We start from the raw sequence: 27,326 nt of genomic DNA on the forward strand, positions 1-27,326 counted from the left end.
ACCTTCTGGTATGGCGGGCGGCTCGCAAAGTTTGAAAGTGACGTATTCTTCAACAAACTGAAACAAACGGAAAAAGCGTCTCAGTCAAATGAGCTACTCTGAGACACTGACATAAGATTTGATAGCATTCATTTCGTCACTTTCGACCTTGTTATCTGTTAAGTCAAAGTGAACTTTTGACTTTCTGAAGTTTTGAATCAGATGCCTTCTTTCTGCTTCAGATTTCTGACAGGTGACGTACAGCGTGTTTTACTGTTTCTTCCGGCCCACAGCGGTCACGTCTGTACTGTTTAGTCCATGTCCAAATCCAAGTCTTCTGTTTTCTCTCACACTTTTCTTTCAGCGTGTCCTGCAGTTCATTTTCCCCCGTGAACTTCACCAGGCTGACGTCTGCTTGTGCTACTCGCAGCTGACCGCCAGAGGGCGCCACGACGCAGCAGCTACCACTCAGACTAAACTTTTTCTAAATGATGTTTTGCAGCGAGAGGAAAAGAAACGAGTTTATTATGCGAACGGTGGACTCCGTAAACAGGGAGAAGACTTTCAAACCTTCTTCCTTCTTCTTCACGCAGATTCCCACTGAAAATTATTTATTACTTGATATTGCACACACACACACAGTTTAAATGTTTGGATATGTTCTTCTCATTACAATAATAAACCAGACTTTGTTTAAATGCATAAAGACCTTCATGTTTCTGACAATCCCAAATTTTGTCAGGTCGGATTCTGTGTAAATGCGTCTACAATGTGTTGAAGAAGCACACTGATCAAACAAGCCATTTTATTGCAGATTTAACAGGTCTGATTCAGAGACTAAAGATGTGTTCAAACATGCAAAACTTAGAAGAAATATATTCTCAAACATCATTTCACACACTCAGAGTCTGATTGTTACTCGATGCTTTAACATTGTTCTGAACAGAAAGACAGGACAATAAAGTTGGTTTGAATCTGCTCTCTGGATGTTGGGTTTGAGGTTTAGATGGAAGCCCAACATGAACAAAGTCTGAGCAGACACTTAACCGTGTGTGTTTGTGAGGTTTGCCTGGCGACCTGTGGGGGTGGGTGTCAGTGTGGGAGATGTGGTGGGGGGGTCCCTGTGGGGGGGGGGCTCCCACACAAAGCAGGGAAACAGCGAGAGCGATGCCATTAACTTCAAACGTTTTTCAGACAGATGTGAGCGTCGATAACATCCTGCCTGCATTTGAACGACATCCTGTGCGCATGCAACCTCACAGATGGCTGAATGATGCTGTTGTTTGCCAGCCAATCACTTTCTCCCGTCTGACTGGTGGGGGGGGTGCGCTTGGCAGGGACACGGGTCCCCTCTCAGTGAGATGAATGTACTGAGGGCTTCCGCCGGAGCTGGCAGCCCGCTCAGGATATTCCCTGGAAGGAGTCATGGACCGATGAGGAGCCTCCCTCCCCCCCAGCGAGGCAGGCAGGGACGTAAAGAGTGGGACCGACAGGAGACCCGTGGATCCTGAGATTCTGTGCGGTGCCAACATGGACCCAAGTGCTCACGCTCTGGAAGTGTCAGGGGTGTTGTTTTCAGTGGGGGCCTGGCTCTGCTCGCTGGCCACCACCCTCATGTCCACCTGGCTCACCCTGTCCACCGAGCTGCTGCCCACAGAGAGCTACGAGCTGGGGCTGTGGGAGACCTGCGTGGTGCAGGAACTGGGGGCGCTGGAGTGCCGGCCCTACGACAGCCTCCTGGGCCTGCCACCGGACATCAAACTGGCCCGGATCCTCATGTGCACGACACTGGCTGCTGGGCTGCTCGGACTCCTGCTGGCCATCCCCGGCATGCACGTCGTCAACAGCTGCGACGACCGGCTGGAGGACCTCAGCTGCAAGAGGGGCCTGAAGATGGCAGCGGGGGTGCTGTGCCTGGTGGCCGGCATCCTGGGACTCGTCCCGGTCTCCTACATCGCCCACCACACGGTCCTTCGGTACTTTGATGACACGGTGCCGGCGGTCGTGCCACGCTGGGAGTTCGGGGACGCTCTGTTCTGCGGCTGGACGGCGGGAGTTCTTCACCTGGTGGCCGGAACGCTGCTGCTCACTTCCTGTTTGTGTGTGCAGAAGCAAACCCGTAACACACCTGCGCCCCCCATCCCTCTGGTGAAGGTGCACCCGGGACGGCCCTCTGTCAGGACCAGGTCCGAGTACGTCTGAGACCGAGTCTGTTTCTACATCCCCTCTTCTCGTTTAATTTGTCTAATTAGTCACTCAGTCCAAAAGCCCCAAAGTCCCCACAGAGAACAAACTGTTTTCTCCACAAAGAACAAAACCGGATTTTCATTTCCAAAACTCAGAATCTTCTTGTGAGGTTTTCAGAAAAGCAAAAGCAAATGCGGCCAAACAGATCAGAAACAGAATATTTTTAGATCCGTCCTGATTTAATCGTTAAAGAAAACACTTTTCCAGGTGTCAGTTGTTTCCACCTCCTGCAGCTCGCGACTCGACTCGAGTCCAGCCTGACAGACTGCAGGAAACTTCAGGTCTGAAATCTTTAAACTGTGTGTGAGCACTGAGAAAATCAGCACTTTTATTGTGTTATTTAGAAACTTTTCTCTGAATTTAAAGTTTCAACAAAGTTTGGCTGCTAAAATTGAAATGTTAAGCTTGATGAATGATTTCACAGGTTGAGGAGCTTTAAGAGTTTGGTCGTTTCAGAAAACGTGTTGCTGTTTCCTGTTTGTTTGATTCTGTTTAAACGTGTCCTCATGTGCAGAGGAGGTTTTATCAAAGCACATTCAAATCCTTTTTATCTGCGGCATCACTGCTGTAAAAATATCCCATCGACTGACTGTAACATATGAAAAGGGAACAATTGATGAGTTTAATTTGACATAAAACAAACGTGGATCAGACAAACTGCAGCTGAATTTGTGACTGAAAGAAAAAGAAGCTGCTGGTGTGTTTGTTGCCTTCAATCAGACGCAGAATGAAGATTGTTAAGATCACTTTTTGTTTCTGAACATCATCAGCAGACGATTGTGAAGATGAGTGAATGTGAATAAAATGAATTAAATCAGAGTGAACCCTGATTGTGTTGTGGCTCATTGGGAAAACATTCAGAGCTGAACGAATATTTTCTGGGAAATTTAATCCCTCTGAGAAAAGAGCGAAGACCCTCCTCTTCGTGGTTTCACTGGAGGCTCCTGACGAATCCACAGCATCTAACTGGTGTTCACACGGCGACACGGCGAGTTTCAGGTCCTGGTCTCACTGGACGCCTGCAGCCTGAGTGCTGCCTTTGTTCTGCCTTCACAATACACTCATTATCCCCCCGTCAGCCCCCCACGGTCTGACTATCTGCCTCCAGCCAGCAGCTCGGTCCACATCAGTCGACCACGGCAACTGCATCACATGACCTCAACATGGAGAAGTCAGCAGACCAACAAATTCAAAAACTCAACTTCAAGCGGATCAATCAGAGAGTAAATTCAGATCAGAAACTTCTGCGTCTGTGCCTGGCGTCGTCGCTCCTCCTGAGTTTAAGAACCAATAAAACAAAGACTTATGGAAAGGCAGACGCAGGCGCAGATGCAGGCACGGATGCGACGCAAACGCAGACGCAGGCATGGACGCAGACGCCAATGTTTGCTCCCTGATTGGGTCTTATTGGCCGCGATGTGTCCTTCCCTGATTGGTCACGTGAGCCTTTTAAAGACAGATAATTCAACAGGATGATGAAGATGTGGTTTAAATCTGACAGATGATCAACCATAAAGAACATAAAACACTTGATGGTGAACATGTTGTCATGTTCCTCCTTCAGCAGGTCCTGACAGCAATACGGAAACACGAAAGAGCCGGAGCTGCGGTATCTCAGCCCGCCGGCTTCTCTTTAATTGCTCTTTTCCTGTCTGGGACAATAGAGGCGTGATTGATCAACAGGAGTGGACGGACAGGAAGCGAACCCGTCGCCCTCACATTGTTTCACAGGGAAACGCTGACGGACTCGAGACGGTCCTGATCGACGCAGGACGAACAGCTGAGGACACTTCTTACCCTTGACAAATGATCTTCAAACAGCGAATCCGGACTGTTTCACACAGCAAACAGTCTCAAATGGCCGACTGCAATCGCACAGCAGGGACGAAGGAAGGAAATGAATCAAAGCTAATCTGCAGGAGCCTCGTCGGCTAACCAAGACAAAAATAAAACCATAAATTACATTAACTTTATAAAACTCTTTTTAAATGCTGGCAGCTGAGGAAGCACACGGAAGGCGTATTTCAGGACACACTCATCAATAATCACATCCTGACTCTGTGTATTGATTTCTTACAACAAGTAAGAGACGTCAAAGATGATAAAAACTCTGCAGACTGGACTGAGGTGTCACATCTGGAAACATCAGCCTTTAAAGGGAAAATCTGCATATTGTGAAGGGACCTCAGACACTGGACACACCAGGAAAACCACATCAGCATGAGGCTTACGGCTGAGAAAACGCAGTACCAAAGTAAAACCACTGACACCAGACCGCCAGTGCAGCAGCCGACCAATCACGATGAAGACATTCCTCCTACAACCACACTTTGAAAAACCTGAATTGTTCCTTTAATCCAGAACCAGTTTCACTCATGATGCACGGGTCTCGGCACCCACAAAGTCCAATAAATAATGAAAATTCACACTCCAATGTGAATTATGGGGACAAAACTGAAGTTCCCACAACGTAAATCATTAAGTATAAGAGTGATGAGGTGCTTTAAGGTTAGGCTGAGGTTAGGATTAGGTTCAATGTATATTGTCATGGTCAGGAGGTGGTTAAATGAATGGAAGTCTATGTGATGTCCCCACAAGTGGATGGAAACACAACTCATTGTGTGTGTGTGTGTGTGTGTGTGTGTGTGTCATTGTTCCCTGGGAAGCAGCGTGTGGACCAGAGCTCCCAGTATTGTAACAGTTGGAACAAAAGAGGTTGTTTTCATCAGAGTCCAACAGCAGCAGAAGACAGGAAGTCATTGAGAGGATCACATGTGCGTGTGTGTGCGTGTGTGTGAGCAGATGACAGGTATCTGAGTGCAGCTGTATCACTGACACTCGGTGTTTGCAGACTTCGGGGCAGAAAAACATGTTTGTCTTGTCCCTCAGAGACCGAGAAGACTCCCGTCCCGTCAGCCAGACCTCACGGCTCAGACTAACACTGATGTTAGCTCTTACACACACTGAATTCATCTTCCTCATTTGACCCATCCTTAGTTGAACACACACATGCAACACCCGGCAAATTACATGCAGTGAAACACACACAGGAGCAGTGGGCAGCATCAGGCGTTTGAACCAGCGACCCTCCGATCACAAGCCGCTTCTCCAACCTCTAGGCCACGGCTGTGCCAAATCACAACAAAAGCTGTCTCATGACACTTTGAATTAGAGCAGGTCGAGACCACAGACTCAAGTCCAAAGACCCTGAAAAATCCCACAGCCGTGACGTCAGCGTCGGTCCTGCTCGGATATCTGAAGCTTCACAAAAGATGTGGACATGAGGACTGACTCGTGTGTGCTGCCCTCCAGTGGTCACACCGAGACATTACAACACTACGTCACAGAGACGGCACTCAGAGCCAGGTGGAGCTTTTCACAGTGACAGTCAGCGTGACCAAAGCGCATCACCTGTTGGTCACGTCTAACGGCGCCGTCCCTTCAGGTATTTCTGACTACAGAAGCCCTGAGAGACAGCTGAGAAAACCAAATAGTGGGCACTACTTCTTTATTAGTCTGTAAAAGTTCTGGTGAGTGGTTTTCTTTTTCAAATGTTTGTTTTTGTAAAACTCAGATGTTACTGACAGCAACCACTGGGGGGCAGCACACACACAATGGACCCTGTTGTTGTGAAGGCAGAGACGGAGACAGAGAGGGTCATGGGACCCTGTTTGCTCGTCCTCAACCATGAGAGTCATATGAGACAGCGGCAGAGAGGAGCAGTGAGTTAGAGACGAAGAAAAGATGGAGGACTTGTCCCGGTGGGTGCAGGAGGCTGGGAGGTGGGTGAGGAGGTGCTGCTGTGGTGAGGAGGAAGAGGATGAGGAGGAGAAAGGGAAGAGGGAAGCAGAAGAAGATGAAGAAAAGGAGGAGGAGGAGGAGGAGGTGAAGATGGAGGAGCTTCGCTTCAGAAAGAGCAGGAGTTCAACTTCCCTCCCATCTGCTGAGGTATCTGATAAAACTGAAGGAGTACAAGTACTCCTGTGTACTGCAGTAGAACTCCTGTTGATATAACGGGACTCCTGTTTGTCTTGTTTCAAGTTTTAACACCTTTAAGGTTTTCAAGGTGGTGTGAAAGATGTTTAAGGTGGTCCCGCTGATCTGGTTTCTGTCTGTGCGTCCCAGTCTGACTCGTCCCCCTCAGGATCCCAGCCTCACTGGTTCCACACTCTGCAGGTCCGACGTCTGCGAGTGCAGCGAGGACGCAGCAACAGCGACCCGCTCGGAGGGAAGGACTGCGAGCACCACCACACCTGGGTCAGAAAATACTTCACCTGTCAGCCATTTTAAACCAGTTCAATAAAAACTTGTTGCATGTCTCTAGCTGTCCACCGGGTGTCCTCAGACTCTCTCACCTGTCCCTGTCACATGACCCCGCTTTTGATCCCACGCTGCCAAAGTAAATTATTGATCTGTTAGCTGGTGAAAAGTAACTGAAACATGAACAGATGAAAAAGTGTAAAAGTGCGAAGTCTTAAAGGTCTGACACGTGACCTGATGTGTAACCTGTGTTCTCCGCTCAGAAACCAGCTCTCCGGTTTGGAGCTGCTCATTCCTATGTGAGTCTGGAGAAACTGGGTGAAGGAGCCTACGCCTCCGTCTACAAAGGAATCAGCAGGTCAGTCAGTCCGCTTCATCCGCTCACCACAACTCGAGACAGGAACCGAAGCAGAACTCGAGACAGGACTCGGGTCGAGCCACATTAAAGGCTCTGAGTCCTTCTCCCGGATCTGGAAACAAATACTGACTTCTAATTTTCTTCTTGTTGAGGATAAACGGGCAGCTGGTGGCTCTGAAGGTGATTCGTATGAAGACTGAGGAGGGCGTCCCGTTCACCGCCATCCGAGAAGGTGATCAACGCACACACACACACACACTGACTTCGTACAGAGCATTGCCTGGTTGTCACGTTGTAAGTGTGTGTGTGTGTGTGCGCAGCCTCTCTGCTTAAACGTCTGAAACACGCCAACATCGTCGTCCTCCATGACATCATCCACACCAGAGAGTCTCTGACCTTCGTCTTTGAATACGTGGTGAGAAACGTGAACGTGAATACCGAGTGCACACGTTTGTTGGGACACCTGATGATGTGTGTCTTCTTCTTCTTCTTCTTCTTCGTGTCGCTGCAGCAAACAGACCTGGCCCAGTACATGAGCCAACACCCTGGAGGACTACACTCACACAACGTCCGGGTTCGTCCGCACCACAAACCAATCAGCACAGACCAGCATGTAGCTGCTCACACATCACTTCCTGTGTTCATCAGAGCCATGAAGAAAGAATCCAGAATCCACAAACAATTCTGATCGGCTCATCACCATAACACACAGCTGCCGATTGATCACGTTGTTCACATGAAGCAGGGTTATTGATCTGTTGAATTTTGAAAATGACTTCAGCTGGACTTTAACCGTCATCGTGTTGTTGTCGTAGCTCTTCATGTTCCAGCTGCTGCGAGCCCTCTGCTACATCCACAGCCGCAGGATCCTCCACAGAGACCTGAAGCCTCAGAACCTGCTCATCAGCTACCTGGGAGAGCTCAAGATGGCCGACTTCGGTCAGGGGAGCCGCCACAGTCTTTATCGATTGTCTCTCATTAATAAAAAACAGAAAACTGGTCAATAATCTGCTGAGAAGATAAAATGTGTATCAGTGGCAGTTAGCAGCTAAACTATTGCTATTCAGCACCAACCACCGACGGCTCGAAAGATGGCCGACACGTCTCCACTTCCTGTCACTCACGACGTTTCAGCCCCTTTTAACAGCATCAAATAACTCAATCAGACCAAACTGATCAGAAAAATGAACTGAATGACAGAAACCATCTTTGTTTATCTGTCGTGTACTTACAGATCAGCATGTCCGATTCCTCACGCCGTTCTCCTGCCGAGAGACGGTCCGTCAAGTTTCTGGCGGGTGGACAGACATTCAGCTCTTCTTTACTGCTGATTTTTATTGTGTTGGTACTGACTGATGGACCTCTGTGTCTGCTTCTGGGTTCAGGTCTGGCTCGCTCCAAGTCCATCCCCAGTCAGACCTTCTCGTCGGAGGTGGTGACGCTGTGGTACCGACCCCCCGACGTCCTGCTGGGATCCACAGATTACTCCACAGCTCTGGACATCTGGTCAGTCCTGGACACAAACGGAGCCCTCAGATCTTGCGGCACATTAAAATCCCGTCGCTTAAGAACTTTGAATTAACAACTTCAGGTCCTTCGTCTTGAAAAGAAAGTGAACGAAAACAACAGGCAGTTTGCCTTGAACGTATGGCTTTTAGTTCGATGTTTGTTGGATTAAGTTGTTTGTGTGTGAATCAGGGGAGCTGGTTGTATCTTCATCGAGATGCTGCAGGGGGCGCCGGCATTCCCTGGAGACTCTGATGTGTTTGAACAACTCCAGACAATCTGGACGGTGAGTCGACACAACAAACTCACAGATATGTGATTTACAGAAGGAACAGTCGTCTCTTTCATATTTGATGGTTTTAAACGCATCACTTCCTCCTCTGCTGGACGACATTCAGTCACTGATGTCCAATCTGAAAACAGAAGGACAGCAAAGCGGGTCAGAGGAGACGACCGAGTGTTTCCCTCTTCTCAAAGGAAAAGGACAATAAAACAACAAAACTGGTTTTACTTCTGCTTGTGTTGAAGCAAAATTTGTTAATTTGATAAAACAAAAGCAGAGATAAAGTTAATGTCAGCGTTTAGCGAACGATGACGTCCATCAGCTGCAGAGTGACAACTGGATTTCACGGACAAACTGTCCCTGCAGGTCCTGGGTGTCCCCTCTGAGGACAGCTGGCCTGGAGTCAGCCAGCTGCCCAACTATCGCCCAGGTCAGTCTACTCCACCCACTTCCTGTTTCTCTTTTCATTTGCCACTGATCAAACTGTTTGCCTTATTATTGTGAGTTCATCATTTACTTATTTATTCTTATTTAATATATTAAATTATTTATTTAAAAATATTCTAGATCATCACTTTCTTACAATTATTTATGTGAAATATAAAATTGTTATTTTTAGATTTATCATTTCTTGTGAAGCAAAATGCAGAATAAATTATTTTAAATTGTTCATTTAATTTTTCAAATTAATCTTTTGCTTTCCACTCATTCACCTGTCCAGTAGCTTCACATGTTTTCCACAGATTGTCGTGATTTACTGATTGACTGACTGATCAGTTTTCAGGGTGGCCCTCTGCAGCGTGTCCACCAGGGGGCGACATCACACCATAAACCGCTGAGCCTTTGACCTCACGCCTTCCACAGCTGAACGTTTCAGCGTTCAGATTACTGAGGAGACAAACGTGAATGTTGAAAATGCACTCACTGCTGTGTTAAACTATTTTCTCAGAAACCCGTCTGTGAAATTAATCTTTCGGAGTCAGAACAAAGCGAGAGTGAGCTCAGCAGCTGGATGTTAGTCATCACAGCTGGACTGTTTATTAGTCAGCTCCACCCTGCATGGACGGACCTCCACCCACACACACTCAGGATTCATCATCGCATTCTTGTACACGTTAGAACAGTTAAGGTCCGCAAGTGTTCAATAAATCAAAGAAAACTGCTCCTCAGACTCAGGGCTCTGAAGTCCGTCATGAACCGATCTGATCTGTTCTCTTCACCATCTGTCCAGTCTTCTGGTCATCACGGTTCATCCTGAGGGGAACACGAACGTCTGAAGCACAGTTCAGGAACGAATGTCAGTTGGTTGTTTGTTTGCTTTCTTTCCTCAGGGTGGTTTGTTCACCGCGAGCCGAAGCAGTTCAGGACCGTCTGGAAAAGGTCTGAAAAAGAAAACAAAGTTTAATCACAGCCAAGCTGTTAGCGTGGATCAGGTCGGACCAGGTCACTCTGTCTGTGTCTCTGTGGATCAGGTTGAACCAGCTGCCCTACAAGACCGAGGATCTGGTCCAGCAGATGTTGAAGGGGGTCCCTGCAGACCGGATCTCAGCTCAGGACTCCCTGCAGCACCCGTACTTCAGCACGCTGCCTCCTCCCATCATGCACCTGCGAGACAGTGAGAACTTGCTTGCCAACATGCTAACAGAGCTACATGCTAACACAGCCTCAGTGTCCCACAAACCTCTGATCTCGCTGTGTCTGAGGGCCGCTTTGAGGATCTGCTTCCACGGATCAAACAAATGCTGTTCACATGAAGGATTTGGGTTTTAAAGCTGCACCAAACAACATTTATTTAATTAACATAAATCATGAAGGAAGAGGCTGAAATCTTTTCTCCTCAAGTGAAATGACAAAAATATTTTTAAGGACTCGTTTTGAACTTGTTGGTTGCACATTCATAGATTTTACCCATTGAAATGTAGTTTGGTGCTGGAGCCACACACCTGTCCATCAGGTAAACACATTTCCAGATCCTTCAAATGCCCAAAACAACACATTTTCCAAACTTAGACACTACAAAAGCACAGGATGTTTTTATGATTTTAATTTTTGATGAATTTATTCCCTGATCGTGTATTTGAGTTTTATTATTTCTTTATCGTTATGATGCATTTATTTCATGAAAATTAAATACAGAAAATAGCGATTCTGAACTGAAATGTTATATTTCTTGTTAAACAAATCTGACGTGTAAAAGTCCCCCAAATCGTTGATTCTCTTCTTCTCTCTGATTGACAGCGGTGTCCATTTTCAAGGTGCCGGGCGTTCGTCTGGAGACGGAGGTCAAAGACACCTTGAACCCGGGACGGCGGGTCAAACCGTCCCTGCTGTCCTCCACCAAGTGCTGGTGACCGGAAGTCAGACCGACCGCCATCAGACCGTCAACCTGACGCGACGAGCGCCGCAGAAGAAATCCGCTGCAAACCTTTGGCTCAGATTAGCTGCTAGCATGACGCCGAGTGCTGGCTGTCGCGTTGAAACTTGTCTCACGTAAATCTGATTTCATGGCTGCGTTTGTTGATTTGGATGCAAAACGTTCCCTTCAGGACGTCGGTCTCAGCAGGCTTCCTGTTAGCATTCGTTAGCAGTGCTGCAGCAGATTCATGAGGATTTATTCCCCTGAAACACTCATGAATAACGAGCGAGTCTTCATTTGTTGTTGTTCTGCATGTTGACACGCTGACAAATAAAAGCTTGTCAGGTTTTGTCGTCTGTCCACATGTGAAGGTTAAACGAGTGTTTTCAGCTTCTTCTTGTTCATTAAAGTCTTCATCAGGACGATACAGCAAATCACTTGTCCCCTGAAGTTAAACCACATCATGTCCTCGGTGTATTCAGTGACTGAAATAAAGATTTACAATCAAGTCACTTTTTAAAAGTGTTTTTAAGGTGTTTTAACTAAAACGCTGAATGATTCCAGAAGTTCTGCATGTGGGAGCAAAATTTTGAATTTTCCTCTTGGCGGATTATTGATCTGGAGTGCAATCGCTCTTTGCAGATAATTTTGTAGATCTGCAACATCTGCTGTCTCACAGTGACGGCAGTCTGTTCTGGTCTCGGGTCTTCGACTGAACCGAGTGCAGCTGATTTATGACTCAGTTATCACCGTCAACTGTTTCCTTCTGTGTGGCTGATGATCTTCTCCTCCTCTTCCTCACGACACCTCAGCACCTGTCCAATCACCTCGCACTGTGAAAAACGGACACCGTCAACAGGGCAGGACTTTTTACAGTGTACATCAAATGTTTTGTTGTGGGATTAAAACTCCTCCAGGTGGATTTTTTTGCAGTGTAGTTCAAACTGAAACACAGCAGGTGGGGGAGGGTCTCCATGGTGTGTTGGGGGTCTCTGGCTCAAATGCACTACCCCCACCTCCTCCTCTTTTTAGCCAGCAGAGACCAGAAACCCCCCCCCCCCCCCCCCCCCCCGTGAAACTGAGCCCTGATGAGGCCCATCAGGGGGCCAACATCAACACCGCGTCTCCTCCTCAGGAGTTTCTCGCACACGTTCTTCAGACGTTTTCCTGAATTTTGCTGACTGCTGGTCAGACTGGAGGTCGACTTTGTTTGATTTTAACATTTAAAGTGAGAGCGGCTCAGCTGACTGCAGCTCCTGTTAAAACCTCGTCAAGTGAGTCACGAGAGGAACGTCGGGCCTTCAGTCTGCTCGAGGTCTTCACCACAAACCAAACCTGATCAGAGAACCACAGATTCACACAAACACAAAATGAGATAAGAACAACAGATTTTATTAATGTGGGGCTGAGACACTGATTAAATGCTGTTTCTTCAAACATGCAGCTTTGATTTGCTCTTTTGTTTTGAGGAGGCTTGTGGCACAAAGAAGAGCCAAAAACACATGATCAAATCAAAACAGAAAAAACTGTCACTCAAACCTTCAGAGAAACAAGAGGAAATATCAACATGAAACAAAAGAGGAAGAAAAAGTGAAAAATCCAAGTAATCCACAAAAATCTCCTAAAATCCTACTGAGGTTTAAGAGCTCCAAGCGTTCATCTCGCGGTGTAATCCGGCCTCCTGCTGCTCCACCTGAAGCCTCCCAGTTCAGCTCCCAGACACACAGACCTCAGACCGGCTGGACCAGTCGCTCGTCCTTCCCAGTGAGCTGGGAACCCCAGTCCCACAGCATCAGGGGACTTTCTGCTAACAGTGCTGACATTGCTAACACCACAGTCTGTCCGGCTCAGCGGCTTCGCTACACAAACACGAAATCATTGTGATTGGCTGCCGTACTGGAACAATTTCAGTTCAGACAGATGATGATCGGTGTGTTCAGGGACAATCTGTGAAAAGTACTATCCTCACTTTGTTACACTCAGCTGCCCAAACATGAAAAGACAAAACGACATCGGAGGAGACGTTAGCGTGTTTGTGGGCGTCCCTGTAAGCTAGTCAGTGGGACATGCTAACAGCTGGAGCTGGACTGTAACGTTATAAGGTGTTCCTCACACATTAGCTTGTGTTTTTTGGGTTTAAAAACTAAAACACAAACACATGCGCATAAGAAGCTTGACGTCGAGTTTTAATACAAACAAGAAGCAACAACAGCATCAGCTAATAGCTAGCAGTTAGCAGTTTGTTGTTAGGCTGATATCTTCTGGTAGAACGCGATGTTCACATTAGTTAGCTCAGCTCTGCGATTTCATTTGATTCTTCTGTATATTGGATTACATTTAGCTCCAGTTCTCCATTTGCTTTGTGGTGTAGTTCATGTGGGCGTCTGAACTACTCCTGAATGCTGATGTTGATGTGCGAAGGAACAAAAACATAACTTTTTTTAAAAAAGTTTCTTCTCATTTCACAAATTCTCAGAAAATTTTCTGTTTGCTCGTTTGTTTTCTGTTTATCTCCAAGTTTGTTTGTCGGCAACTTCAAGCGACCGCGTTGTTGCGACTGAAACAACAAGCTCCAAAAACTCGTCCGACATGTTCATAAATAAATCAATTATTTGTCTGATTCCTTTGATTGACAGGGAAGCAAACGTAGTTTTAAAGTGGAGGTTTGATTGATTGGAGAGATAAAAGGTGTCGGTGCATATTTAAGTGTGTTTGTGTTTGACATACGTCTGAAGTCGTTTGATGAGAGAAAATTCATTCACGACACTTGAACAAATATGATCATAAATAAATCAAAATGCACAGCAGCCTTTGATATGTGCCCCCCCGAGAATCAGACAAGTTAATTCAATCTCAAAAACTCTTTTTGTTCGTTTTTTGTTTGTTGTCTGTCAGTGAAGTTTCATCACTGCGGATGTTATTCTGCGCCACAAAGCTAAAGTTTGTTTCAAACTTTAAGACGTTTTTGTGTCTGTTTCACCACATAAAACAAAGTAGGAGGTGAAAACCAAACCGAGTCAGCTACAGAACCAGCCAATCAAGTCAAAGTTAGCTGTTAGCCTTAGTGGAAGCTAACGATGAAAGACATATTCAGTTTGGTTCCACACAACTAAATCAGAGTCTACTGCTAAAGCTAACTAACTAACTAACTAGCTTAGCACAGTTAGCTGCTGTGTTAGTGTCTGAATTCACAAAATGTAAGCTGCCTGAAAATGCAATTAATGTCTCATGTTAATTAGCAAAATGAAGCTTCTGAACTAACAAGTTCAAATAATCAAAAGTAGCTACGGCATGTTTGACTTAAAGTTTGACTTAAATATCACAATATAATATATCCATCCATCCATTTTCTATACCGCTTATCCATCAGGGTCGCGGGGGAGCTGGAGCCCAGCTAACATAATGATATCCCATACACAAACACAAACACAATTCATGTCAATAAAATAAAAAGGCTTACTGGGTCTGAGAGTCTTGTGAACATCATTAGTATCACACTGAAGTTGTGCTGCTGGTGTAAAAGTACCATGCAAGATTCCCATTCTTGTGACTCAGGTGCTGCAACACTTTTGCTTCTCTGACTCTGTGGTGGCATCAGCCATCTTTTATGCTGTGGTCTGCTGGGCAGGCAGCACAAAAAGAGGCCGGACAGACTGGTGAGGAGGGCCGCCTCAGTCCTGGGCTGCCCCCTGGACTCGGTGGACGAGGTGGGTGACAGGAGGACGATAGCCAAGCTGTCGTCCATGCTGGAGACCCCCTCCCACCCCATGCAGGACACTCTGACAGCACTGGGCAGCTCCTTAAGTGACAGACTGCTCCACCCGCTCTGTGTGGAGGAGGTACCGCCGCTCCTTCCTGCCCCCTGCTGTCAGACTCCACAACAAGCACAGCTGATAGACTGGATGTTTTAAAGCTGATGGATGTGTTGACATCACAATAACACATATGCAATAATGGGACAAATGGTCACACCAGATAATACATGTGTAATAGTAACTGTGCAATAATCCGTACTCATGTAACACTACTACAAGGATCAGTACATACATACTGTGCAATAATCAATCCATCCACTAATCATAACTTGAGGGACTCTAGTGTGAACAGTCTTTTTCTTTTCTGTACTGTGTACAGCTGCAGGTACTTGTTTCCTGTGTATTTATTCTTTCTGAATGCTCATCCTTCTCTTATCCCTGCATGCTTTGCACCCTCCATATCCTGTTTGCTGCTGTAACACTGTCATTTCCCAGTCATGGGACTAATAAAGGATTATCTTATCTAATTTCAGAGAATTTTGAATGAATTCTGGTTTCTGCTGTTTTTCAGGCTATCTGAACATCACAGCTGATCTGTGAATAGCAGGTAAATACAACACACATCCTGCATTAGTAACACATACACACACACACACACCTCTCCACAGGAACTCTGGGAAGTGAAGGAGACGCCGTAAATCACTGCAGCATCACACACTCCTCATTCGTCAGTGTTGTTTATGTGTCGTGTGTTTGATGTAACGTGACTGAACGAGACATACATGATTACAGAGTTTGTCCCTCGCCGGCCTCACGGTCCCGTTAGCCTCTTCTGTCCTGATCGGTTTCAGTGAAGTCACCAAGTCCTGCATTTGGGTCCTCCTCCTCGTGTTCCTGATGCTCTGCCGATAACGGTCTTGACGAGCACGACCCCCGGCCAATCGCATCACCGGAAACGCTGAGTCACCGCTCTACAGGAACCCAAGAGGGACAAAAGAGTTTAAAATGAAATGCAGAAGTTCATGGATGCACCCCCTCACACACACACACAACCTCTATGTGACTCGCCCTCTCACTGTGATTAGCTTCTGCCACTTCCTGCTGCTTTCTCCCCACACACACACACACCAGAGCTGTTCACAATCAGCAGGCTGGACTGCCACTAATAATTATTTTCACTGATTGATCCGTTCTGGTTCATCATTTTAAATACTACAGTACAACTACTGCAGTTTTTCAGGGCTCATGTTTTCATTTCACTGCCCGTCACTTCATCAGCAGATCCATTCGCTGACCCGAGACGCATATGAAGGTGAACATACGAACATTTCAAACCTGAACGGTTTCTGTTTGCTGCCATCATGTGAGCTGCGTTCAGGCGCACTCTGCTGCAGCAGCTCAGCTGACACACTGTTGTCCCTGAGACTAAATGTAATAAGAGGCTGATTGGGATCCACATGATGCTTACTGCTCACACTCCAGTCTTCACTCGCTCACAGACTCAATTCAGGGGACAGTCGTGGATCAGCGGTTAGGGTGTCGGACCACGAATTTCGTTGGAGTGAGTTCCCTCCAATGACAAAATATGTCACTTTCATCTTTCATCTTTCAGCCAAAGTCGGCTCACTCAAGGATCCCGGGAACCTCTTCACGGCCCAGCTGAACCTCCAAGCACCTTCTCAAGGGCCCTGGTAAACACCTCAGGGATTCCCAAGGTCTTTCGGGAAACTTCTCAAGGATAGCTGGAAGCTCTCAAGTACCATGTGATCTCCTCAAGGATCCCTGGAACAACTGAAATGATGGCAGGAATCTCTTCAAAGTCTTCAGGAAATCTTCCAGCACCACCATTTGAAATATTCAAATGTATTCAAATATTATTAATAGCAACTCTTAAATGCTACATTGGTTGTGTTATTGAATTCCAGGCCTGGGTCTTGCACAGAGTGAGTGTGTTTGTGTCTCCACCGTGACCTCTGACGTCTGCTGACCTCGAGGGGTTTTTAAAGGTGTGATATCTGAAGGTTGTGGCAGACGTTCCAGTCATGTCAGTAAAACACAGATTGACTTTTCCCACAAAGCTTTGCTGGGTGTGTTCACATGCAGACTGAGCGGTGGAGCTGGTTGAACTGGGTCTGGTCTGAGTCCAGCTGGACTCCCTCTGCTGCTGCAGCGGAGCAGAGTCTGGACTGGATTTAAAGGGTTAAAACTTTTTGCCCAAACAGATCTCAGCTCGACCCGCCTCCCTCTTTGTCCTCTTTTTACCCCCTCTTCTTCTTCTTCTCCTTCTTTTATCTCCACTCTTCTTCTCTGCTCTGACCTGTGGGCGGAGCTCCTTTGTCCCCGCCGTCCCAGAGTGCATCTGGGCCCCCCTCCAGGCGGCTTGTCATGTTAATGTGTGTGAATGGGATGGTAATAGGATGTTAATATCATCTGCTCTTTAACATAGCTTCCACTGTGCAGGAATCCCCCTCTGGACCCTCCCGGACCCCCTTCACATGGTGGCTTTTCATCTGTAAAGGTTGTTTTATTTCAGTGGGGGAGACGGGGGAGACGGGGGGGTGGTGAACCTCATCTTGAGGGCGTGGATCGTCTTTAAAGAACTGGTCTCAGAAGGCATTTGGATTCGTGTCACAGAGGGTGAAGCAGGTGAACGAATGAAACGCACCCTGTGAAGTGTGACGGCGAGAAGGATGAAGAGTTTTCGGTTTGTTGCATCAGATGTCAAACCAAAAACTTTGCAGGACGACACGGAGACAGAAAAAAGACTGCAGAACTAGAAGTCACCAGTCAGAAGGAAAACATGGCAGATTTTCAGAATAAGAGAACTACTTTTTCTCGACTTACCAAAACTTTTTCTCTCCCAAATATTCAGGCAACAGACAAAGTGTGAATGTTGGAGATTATACTTAAGACCGCTCTGTCTGGAAAGTCCAGCGTTTAATTCATTTTTTATCAGTCTGATGTAAACAGGGCAGCAGTGAGCTTCACAATAAAAACCTGAACGACTCAGCTGTTGATCAGGGTTACACCATCACCTTCCATCATCTCCATCAGATCAAACCTCACGCAAATCTTCTGTCTCGGCCTGTCAACACATTCATCATACAAACCAACACATGCAACAGTTGCATCACACACGAGCGCATCAGCAACACAACAGAAACGACCTCCATGGGAAACTCGCAGACGCATTAAGTGCGATCAAGAGTTCAGAGCAAACAATCCCGACTCCACCTCCGAGTCGAACATCAGACGGCTGCAGCCTTTGAGTTTACAGCACAGAAAGTTTTCTGAGAGAACAGAGGAGAGATGGGGGAGGGATAGGGGAGAGAGATGGGGAAGGGATGTGTGTGTGTGTGTGGGGGGGGGGTGGGGGGTCACATCTGGTTAACGTATCAGGAGGACAATGGATCCCATCCAGCCTGAACTGATACTCGATACAGCTGAGAGACTCTGCAGCTCGTTAGCCTGCTCATCTGCCAGCAGGTCAAACTGACTGCAGGTCAAAGTGGTTTTCTTTAAAGGATAAAGTCACTTTAAAACCACCAAACATCATGTTGTGAGGCAGGAAATGTTTCAGATGACATAAAAAAAGACAGCAAATGTACTTTCAACATCAATCCTTGAGGACTGAAGAGATTCTCCTTTTACAAAGGCTAACAGGTTCAGATGTTTTTAGTTTCCCTTTGCTTCCACCATTTGTGCTAAGCTAAGCTAAACAAGAATTCCAGTTCGAAACATGAGGCTCTTACCCAGCATGTTAGACTGTTCCTTTCCAGCTGTTACAGATGTGATTATTACCCCGACAACATCCACCCCTCAGGCAGCTCTGACATGAACCGGGCCCAGATTCAAACCCTCCCTCATGTTACCCAGAGAGGGGGGAGGACGGGGGAGACGAAGCCCCTCACCTCTGTCTCTGGTTTTCTTCAACACCACTTTCTCAGGAATGTAAGAGGAGATGAAAAGATGAAGTCGGGGGGGGAGGGGAGCTGAACACACGACTGCAGCAGAGATGTAAGAACGATGACAGAAACAAAACGACGACCATTAAATATTGATCGATTTCCTTTCGTGCTTCTGAAAGACGTTTGTGGGAGCTCGACGTCGAAATATTCTCAGAATAAAGAAAGACGAGTCAGAAGATGGTTGAAGTGTTAGAAGCGAAGGCAGGCCGATATCTTTCAGTCAGAAGATGAATCTAAAGTTGAGCTGGTGTGCAGTAAAAACAGAGAAATTAACATTTGACACATAACAACATGCAGAATTTAAATAAGCTTTGTTTAGAGGACTGTTGTTAAACATTTAAACATGAAACACAGATTTGTTCAGCTGCTCACATCTCTCTTTGTGTCTTTCACCCCTCACTTTAAACATCTTCTTCGTGTTTTCTGGCTCTCTTTTATCTTCTCTTCCTTTCCTTGTTGCTTCTTTTCTCCCCCTCTGCTACAGTTTAAGCTCATATCAGTCAAACGTGTGAAGGTAAACAGCAGAAGAAGAGTGGATGGAGGGCACAGTAACAGATGGTCCATTTGAAGCGTTCAGGTCTTTTATTTTGAAGAGGTCTGGCCTAAAAAGGCGTCGCGGCGTCAGCTGTGTTTTGTTTAAAGCTGCTGGGTGTTTATGCTCCGTTCACTTCACGTCTCTTCTCTCAGCTCTGAGGAACGTTGGAAACTCGTCTGTCGAATAAATAACGAAGGGATTCGGACTGTGGAAAAACTGTCAGAGTGAGACTCACACAAAACGTCGGTTTGAACGTCGTTCATCTGTCTCATCTGCATGATTCATGGTTTTACATGTTTAAAATTTTGTTTGATATTCTCAAGTCTTTTTTGTGTTTCATCAGATCTTTTTTTTGAGTGAAACTGATTTAAAGCCTGTTTTCATGAGTGAAACCAGTTTCACACCCGCTCATTAAATACACTGAAGCAGAAACGTGTTTAATGTGTCCAATCAGCAGCTCATCTGTCACAATTTTCACTGTTTCAGCCGTAAACTCATCCCGATCTGCGCTGACTGAACTCACGGCCTTCCTGTAAACCTCCTCAGGGTGTGGTGGATCTGGTCCCGGATCAGATTTACGATCAGTGAGGGGTTGAAGTGATGAAAGTTTACCGCCAACAGCCGATGGAGACAAAAGATAAAAAACAAGTTCACTGTGAACAGAAAATCTATTGGAAAGACTTGGAATCAAAACTGATAGCAGTTTTCATCAACTTAACTCAATTATTTAAATTATAAATAAAATTTCAGGATTCGTCAGATTGATGAAGCTTCATTAAATCTCGAGTCAACCAATCAGAAAGCTCCTGTTGTATCTCAGAAAAATAAAACATTAATGATGAAAACCCAGCAAACGATGTGAATTGATGACAGGCTTCAGTTATTGATTAATTTAACTGATATTAAAAAAGGAAAGACACCCCCTCTTCTTCATGTAAGGAGGGTTTTAAAAATAGATCACAGCCTGAGCCCCCCCACCAGCACCTCCTCCATCTTCATATGGAGATGAGACAGAGGGGGGAGGAGGGGGAGGAGGGGGGAGACTGCGACTCATCAGGCCTGCAGAGACTGGAGTGTCTGAATCAGAAAGTTCATCGCAAAGACAAGCTGAGGAAGAAAAAGTGTTAAAGCTTTTTTAAACTTTGTTGGCCTTTTGGGGTTCAGTCCTCTGCACGGGTTTTCGTCCACACCATTCAGTCCAGTCTGTCCACTGCGTTTGACTCGTGTCAGTAACTCGAGTCCAGCCTGAGGACGAGGACTGTGAGCTCGTCCACATTCCAGCAGCTCATTTCAATCCTCATGAGTGTGTGTGGAAGCTCCTCAAAGATCAGTTTCAGGTCTCTCAGCCTTCAGGATTCAGACTGAACTGATCTGAGACAGCATCAGTCACACCGAACTGAAGATGTGACGCACACGTTGATGTGATGGACTGATGGACTGCGATGGACTGAATCCTGACACTCGGCGTACTGAGCTGTGAGCAGGTCTCCTCCTCCAGAAAAACCGAGGTGAGAGAAACAAACGGTGAGAGTGAACCTCCCCCGTCCTCCCCCCTGAGAGCTGGGTGACACAGGAGCACATGTGGTCGCCACAGCCGTGTTCACTGTGACGCTGCTGCGAGGACAGGGACGGCAGGAAGTCCAAAGAGCTTCGAGCCGAGGCAGCCTATAAGGTGGACTTTAAGGTGGACCGTTGGTGCCGAAACAGGGGACTCTGTGTGCGCTGATGACTCACCTGGACTCACCTCTGTGCTGACACGTCAGTCAGGTGAGTCAGGTGACCGGGTTCACCCCTTACAGGAGTGAGACACACGCAGCATGTATCAGTGATGAAGAGGAGGATGAAGAGGGACATGAAAGCAGAACAGAAAGAAACCTTTCTGAGAGGACGAAGACATCCAGACCGAAAGACAGACGACAGCCACAGACTTGGCTGCTGCGTCTCCTCGTCATCCTTCCGAGTCTCTCTGTGATTGTTTGAATTCTTTATCTGCGTGTTCTCCTGGTCATCTTGGGTCTTTGGATTCAAGGATTCAAGGATTCAAGGAACTTTATTGTCATACCAGCTCACATTCACATGTTTATGGTACGAAATTAGGACTCAGGTCCCGGGAGCAAAAAGTAAAATATAATAATATAAAAATATAAGAGTACGAGGTAATAGAATATAAGCTAAAAAAAAAAAAGAATTTAAAAAGAATATAAAACTAGACATTTAAATAAGCTAAACATTTAAATAAGAAGCTGGTTTTAACATATAGCAGCCTAAGTATGCATGTGCAAGTGTGTGCACTTGTGTCCCTGGATGGAGATCTTCCTGTCAGGCTCGAATCTGATCCCCCTTCGAGCCCAGCTGATCCTCACGGGCGACGCCACAGACGTCTCATAAGGACCTCAGACGAACAGACTAAACTGAACGATTACATGTGAACACCTCGTTTCTTCGTCTGGGCAGAAATGTGTTCGTCACTCCCACAAATAATTCAGTTTTTGAACTGATTAAATAAAGGAGATGCAGGGTGCGGCCGGGACTCTTCCTCCTCTCGGTGTCTCAGGGCGGCCGGTGAAGACCTGTGGGGGTTTTGACGACCTGTGGGCTGCAGACCGAGGCTCATGACTCCATCGGGGTCATGTCTGTGTCTGGAGGACGTGGGACAGGCCTGCAGTCCCTGCAGAGCCACATGGAGGCCGTCCAACATGTCCGCCCTGCAGACGGCTCGGCTGTCCGTCTGTGAGACTGAAGAGGTCCTCCTCGCGACTGAACCAACTGTGTGAACTAATGCTGATGTGCTCTGTCCAGATACTGGACTGTTTGCTGTCAACAAATCGCTCTTCGTCCGTCTCTGCTTCAGACTGCAGTGACGGGACGAGCAGCAAAGCGTCGCGGTGGCTTCCTGGTTTTGAACACATGGTCACACACTTCGCCCTCACACTGTTCACATCTCACCAAAACGCAAAAACATTTTGTAAGTCGTTGGTTTCAAACAAAACGCAGAATTTAGTTTTTCCACCCACCGTAAAGAAGCGACAGCCTGAAACCTTCCTAAAAACTAAGAACAGAGGCAATGATTTCTGAAAAATTAATTAAATCATATTTCCATAAAATAAAATGAAATCCACGAAATAAATATATATGATCACATCATTTATTCATAGACTTTTTCAGAGTGAAATCTTTTCTGTTTTTAGTTTCATTTGTACTGCACTACTGCACACAAAATATCAAATAATTACCTCTGATTGCAGAGATGCAGTATAAGATCAGAGATAGATCAGATCATTAAAAATACTTTAAAACTGTGTCCTACTCATCTACGTGCATTCTGCATAGTATTTGTTACTTTAAGTACATTGTGTTGAGTTAGAGTAGCACTTAAACTTGGCAGTATTTGTACCACGTGGTATTTGTAGTTTGAGTTAAGTACATGAATATAAATTGCGTGCTACAGTTTTGAACGGCAATATGAAAGCTATTCACTGTGAGGGTTCCTGCGCAATGCCCCGCCCCTTTTAGCTCTACTGACCAATCAGCGGCGACTCGAGCGACAAAACAACTCGTCTGATTGGAGGAACCAAGCCGCGGAGGCGAGTTTCAAGGCGCCCCTCCTGCGATGCGGGGTGAGTAGCGGGGGGCTCCTGGAAACCGGCCCGGCAGAGTGTGGAGTCGCGTCCCGACAGACGCTTCGGTAACTGACGGGCAGCTTCTGACTGAGCAACACAACTTTTTCAGCGCGAGCTTTGGACACTTGGACGGAGGAGGAATCTGCTGAGGACTTTTTCCGGGGACTCGGATGTCTTTACATGGTGCGCAGCCCGGCGGGAGACTCTGTGTCTCTCGCCTTTACGAGCCCGAGGAGTCAACAGGGGTTGATGTTTAAAGGTTTGTCTGAAAGGTCCATGACTTGATGCGCTGCGTGTGGACTCTGGGCTGAAGTCTGAATGCAGTCCGTTTTCCACCATTTGCTGTGAGAGTGTGTGTGTGTGTGTGAACAGTAAAGGAATGCAGCAGTGAAACACACAGTCGAAGACAGGATCTGCAGCAGCTTCACTTGGTTTCATTCTTCTCCGCTGCTGGTGAACATTCAGAGCTTTTTGGAAACAACCTTTTCCTTTGCTGTTCGGGGTTCCCGTCTGTCATGGCAGTGCAGAGAAGCTGGCGCTGGGTTTGGATGACGGGCTGTACTCTGGTCGCCGCGCTCCTCTGCCAGCCCTGCGCCTCTCAGTATGAGAAGGGGATTTCCATACCTGATCACGGCTTCTGCCAGCCCATCTCCATCCCGCTTTGCACAGACATCGCCTACAACCAGACCATCATGCCCAACCTGCTGGGGCACACCAACCAGGAGGACGCCGGGCTGGAGGTCCACCAGTTTTACCCACTGGTTAAAGTCCAGTGCTCCACGGACCTGAAGTTCTTCCTGTGCTCCATGTATGCGCCAGTTTGCACGGTTCTGGAGCAGGCCATACCACCCTGCAGGTCTCTGTGTGAACGGGCACGGCAGGGCTGCGAGGCGCTCATGAATAAATTCGGCTTCCAGTGGCCGGAGAGGTTGCGCTGTGAGAACTTCCCGGTCCACGGCGCAGGAGAGATCTGCGTGGGTCAGAACACGACCGACACAGATGGCCCCACGTCAGACCCGACTCCCAGCCTGTCCGAGCTCGTGACCCTGCCGCCATACGCCCGGACCAACCAGCACTTCACCTGCCCCCTGCAGCTCCAGGTGCCTCCCTACCTCAACTACCACTTCCTGGGAGCGAAGGACTGCGGTGCCCCCTGTGAGGTCGGCAAGCCCGGCGGACTGATGTATTTCCGGGAGGAGGAGTTAAAGTTTGGCCATCTGTGGGTCGGCACCTGGTCACTTCTGTGTTGTGTGAGCACCCTCTTCACTGTGCTGACGTATCTGATAGACATGAGACGGTTTCGGTACCCAGAGAGGCCGATCATCTTCCTGTCAGGATGCTACTTCATGGTGGCGTTGGCCTACGTCACCGGCTTCCTGTTGGAGGACAAAGTGGTGTGTATTGATAAGCTCAATGTGGACGGCTACAAGTTGGTGACCCAGGGCACCAAAAAAGAGGGCTGCACCATTCTCTTCATGATCCTCTACTTCTTCGGCATGGCCAGCTCCATCTGGTGGGTGATCCTGTCACTCACCTGGTTCCTGTCAGCTGGCATGAAGTGGGGCCACGAAGCCATCGAGGCCAACTCGCAGTACTTCCACCTGGCAGCCTGGGCCGTGCCAGCGGTTAAAACCATCACCATTCTGGCAATGGGGCAGGTGGACGGCGACCTGCTCACCGGCGTCTGCTACGTGGGGATCTACAATGTGGACGCTCTCCGGGGCTTCGTCCTGGCACCGCTGTTTGTCTACCTCTTCATCGGCACTTCCTTCCTGCTGGCGGGATTTGTGTCACTCTTCCGCATTCGCACCATCATGAAGCACGATGGCACCAAGACGGAGAAGCTGGAGAAGCTGATGGTGCGGATCGGCGTGTTCAGCGTGCTGTACACGGTTCCCGCCACCATCGTCATCGCCTGCTACTTCTACGAGCAGGCTTTCCGGCCGCAGTGGGAGCGCACGTGGCACATGCAGACGTGCAAGCGCTTCGCCGTGCCGTGTCCAGCCGGAAACTTTGCCCCGCTGACGCCGGACTTCACCGTCTTCATGATCAAGTACCTGATGACCATGATTGTGGGGATCACGTCAGGCTTCTGGATCTGGTCTGGGAAGACGCTGCAGTCATGGCGCAGGTTTTATAAGAGACTGAGCGACGACAAGCAGGGAGAGACGACAGTGTAGAGGACGCTGGTCGTTTCCCAGACTTTCTGAGGACGTTTGTCAGACTGAGAGGACGGATGTGGCCGCTCTGAATTTTCACAACTCAGTGGGACTATGAACAGTTGAGGACCGCGTTGTGGACCTGATGATTTCCAGCTGCAGCCACAGTGCGTCTGAATCCGCCCCACATGAGTTCTCCTCTTGTAGCTCTTTACGTTTTCGTTCACGGACACGGGATCACGAGGGAGTCGCGTCGATCTGACGGGTCTGTAATTGCACTGGAAGCTAACTGGGGAAACTGGGTTTGAAAGTTTGATGCAAATCTTTTGTCCTCGCACTCGACAAAGCAGTGGGTTAAATTACAGGTGAGGCGAAAGGGACAGCAGCTCGCAGGAAGTTATGAATGTGGTTTGGCTCGCAGTTAAAACACACTTCACCTCCTGTTCACACCTGCAAAGCATTAACGGAGACACTGAAGAACATATCAACATGTGTTTATCTTTTCAAAATGAACGTCTGATCTCATTACCAGCTCATGATTATTATCATCGCAGCTGTTCTGTTTCTTCCCTCACAGCAGCCACGATGATTTCAGGCCCGTCAGATTAAGATTAAACCAGGACTGACTGTGTCTGTGCTATTGGCTGTTTTAAAGCGTGGATGTGTTTGACGTGTGCGTCTTCTCCTTTCTCATTATTGTGTAAAGAAGAAGAACTTGTGTATTTATGATAGTTTTAAAGTCATCGTTTCAGCAATGGTTTTGGCCTTTTATGATGCCCCCCTGCTTGTATTTGTACAGTTTTTCAGAATAAAATGTTAAAGTTTTAAAAAGCCTGACACACTTATTTAATCTGTGAGTGTTGCAGATTCCTGCTGACATCTGATCTCTTTGCTTTTCCTTTTGTCTGGCTGTACAAATCGTTGCTGAAACCCTCCCTGCGCCTCAGACCCTGAAACCAGAGCAGTTTGACCTCCTTACCGAAAACACTCATTTAATGTGTACGAGCGTTTCGTTCAGCAGCAGTGAACATGAAGCACACAGTGAGTGACGTTCACACACCGCATCATTACATTACAGTTCTCAGGTTTTAACTTTTCTCTAACTGCTGATTCAGCTCACTTTGAATGGTGAAAGTACACAAGTATGACGAGTTTCATGTAGCGCAAGCACAGAAGTACTCTCACTTCATTTCTCTGCAGTGATGGAGATGTAGCACCCTCTGGTGGTGAAAAGGTAAACAGCAGCAGTTCAAAAGCACTTTGTGAAGCCTGAGTCTGCTGACTGACAACAAGCTGCAAGAAGTTCTTAGTTTACTGCGTTCACGAGGCACCATAACATCACATCAAGTCCCAACAACGCGAGGACACGGCGGTCTGCGACACCAGCAGCATCGACGACAAACCTCTGACATCACTTATAATCAATACGAAGCAACTCACCCACCATGTTTTCATCCAGTCAGGGTGAAGCTGCTGCAGCCACGGGTGCAGATCGTCAGGGCGGAGGGGACGTGTCCCTCCCAACTTCTGAAAAACATCAGGGTGTCTCCTCAATTATTTCTAAATAAATCATGAAATTCAAAACACACATTTAGAGAGAAGAAGCTGACTCCACGTCCGAATTAAGTCTCAGAAAAACAGTCTGAAGGTTTCGTTTCCTGCCCAGCGACCTGAACTGTTTCAGAGCAGGCACGCGTCACGTCGTCCGTCGGGTGCAGTGACGTCAAAGTGCCGACACACAACACAAGGTGGCACCACATTTAAAGGCTGCCCTGAAGAAGCCCGCAGCTTCAGGGCGTAAGCAGACACTAAAAATGATCAACTGTGGCCAGTCAACACATCTGTGGCAAACCCTTCATCACAGACGAGTTAACGATGTCACTGAGTGAAAGAAACGAGAGCCGACTGTGACCCGAGAAAAGAGACTTTAGTTTGTAAAATATGGTCCCTCATAAATCACCCGTTTTTAGAATGGAGTTTGGTTTGACAGGCTGACTGACCTTTTACCTGTTCCTCCTCAAGTTGGGTCAAGTTGTTGGTGCTGAGAAGCAGCTGGCGAGCTGAACACGAGGTCCACGACGTCCTTCCTCTTCCTCATCCTCCTCAGCTAGTTTGTCCTCCTGTTAGCAAACACAGACAGACATCTGATCTGGAAACAAAAACACAAAAACTTTACTTCATGAACGATGATTATTCACAGCTGAATCCTTAAAAATTAATCTACAGATGAACAATAAACAGCCTCTTTGGTTTTACAAATGATAAATCAGTACACATCCACATTTAAAAGTTTTATTAAC

At 47.2% G+C, this 27,326-nt stretch overlaps 3 protein-coding genes and 1 long non-coding RNA gene across 9 annotated transcripts; 3 read left to right on the plus strand and 1 right to left on the minus strand.

Moving 5' to 3' along the window:
* Positions 1-33: 33 nt before the first annotated feature.
* On the plus strand, positions 34-4,362 carry LOC124055677 (putative claudin-24). The gene is made up of 2 exons (XM_046382710.1): positions 34-232; positions 344-4,362. The coding sequence occupies exon 2, from the start codon at positions 1,510-1,512 to the stop codon at positions 2,179-2,181; it is 672 nt and encodes a 223-aa protein (XP_046238666.1). The 5' UTR covers positions 34-232; positions 344-1,509; the 3' UTR covers positions 2,182-4,362.
* Positions 4,363-5,803: 1,441 nt separating this feature from the next.
* cdk15 (cyclin-dependent kinase 15) lies at positions 5,804-11,884 on the plus strand. Of its 3 annotated transcripts, XM_046382827.1 has the most exons (13): positions 5,804-6,174; positions 6,352-6,483; positions 6,750-6,844; positions 6,997-7,076; positions 7,165-7,259; positions 7,356-7,418; positions 7,660-7,783; positions 8,230-8,350; positions 8,543-8,636; positions 9,000-9,063; positions 9,965-10,013; positions 10,106-10,248; positions 10,872-11,884. In XM_046382827.1, the coding sequence occupies exons 1-13, from the start codon at positions 5,971-5,973 to the stop codon at positions 10,982-10,984; spliced, it is 1,377 nt and encodes a 458-aa protein (XP_046238783.1). In that variant the 5' UTR covers positions 5,804-5,970; the 3' UTR covers positions 10,985-11,884. The 3 variants fall into 3 exon arrangements, with proteins under 3 accessions (XP_046238783.1, XP_046238782.1, XP_046238784.1); XM_046382826.1 differs by lacking the exon at positions 10,872-11,884 and having other exon boundaries at positions 10,106-10,704; XM_046382828.1 differs by lacking the exons at positions 9,965-10,013; positions 10,106-10,248; positions 10,872-11,884 and adding an exon at positions 9,411-9,491.
* A 3,265-nt stretch (positions 11,885-15,149) lies between these two features.
* LOC124055271 lies at positions 15,150-27,283 on the minus strand. Of its 4 annotated transcripts, none has more exons than XR_006842593.1 (3): positions 27,034-27,283; positions 26,471-26,553; positions 15,150-15,715 (listed from the first exon to the last, which is right to left on the minus strand). It is a non-coding gene; the product is annotated as an uncharacterized LOC124055271 (long non-coding RNA). The 4 variants fall into 4 exon arrangements; XR_006842590.1 differs by having other exon boundaries at positions 26,467-26,553; XR_006842592.1 differs by having other exon boundaries at positions 27,027-27,283.
* LOC124055220 (frizzled-7-like) lies at positions 22,878-25,976 on the plus strand. Its single transcript, XM_046381835.1, has one exon. It carries the CDS (start codon positions 23,383-23,385, stop codon positions 25,045-25,047), a length of 1,665 nt encoding a protein of 554 aa, XP_046237791.1. The 5' UTR covers positions 22,878-23,382; the 3' UTR covers positions 25,048-25,976.
* Positions 27,284-27,326: the final 43 nt, after the last annotated feature.

Source organism: Scatophagus argus, chromosome 24, assembly GCF_020382885.2.
Source record: "Scatophagus argus isolate fScaArg1 chromosome 24, fScaArg1.pri, whole genome shotgun sequence".
In the NCBI taxonomy this organism is placed as follows: domain Eukaryota; kingdom Metazoa; phylum Chordata; class Actinopteri; family Scatophagidae; genus Scatophagus; species Scatophagus argus.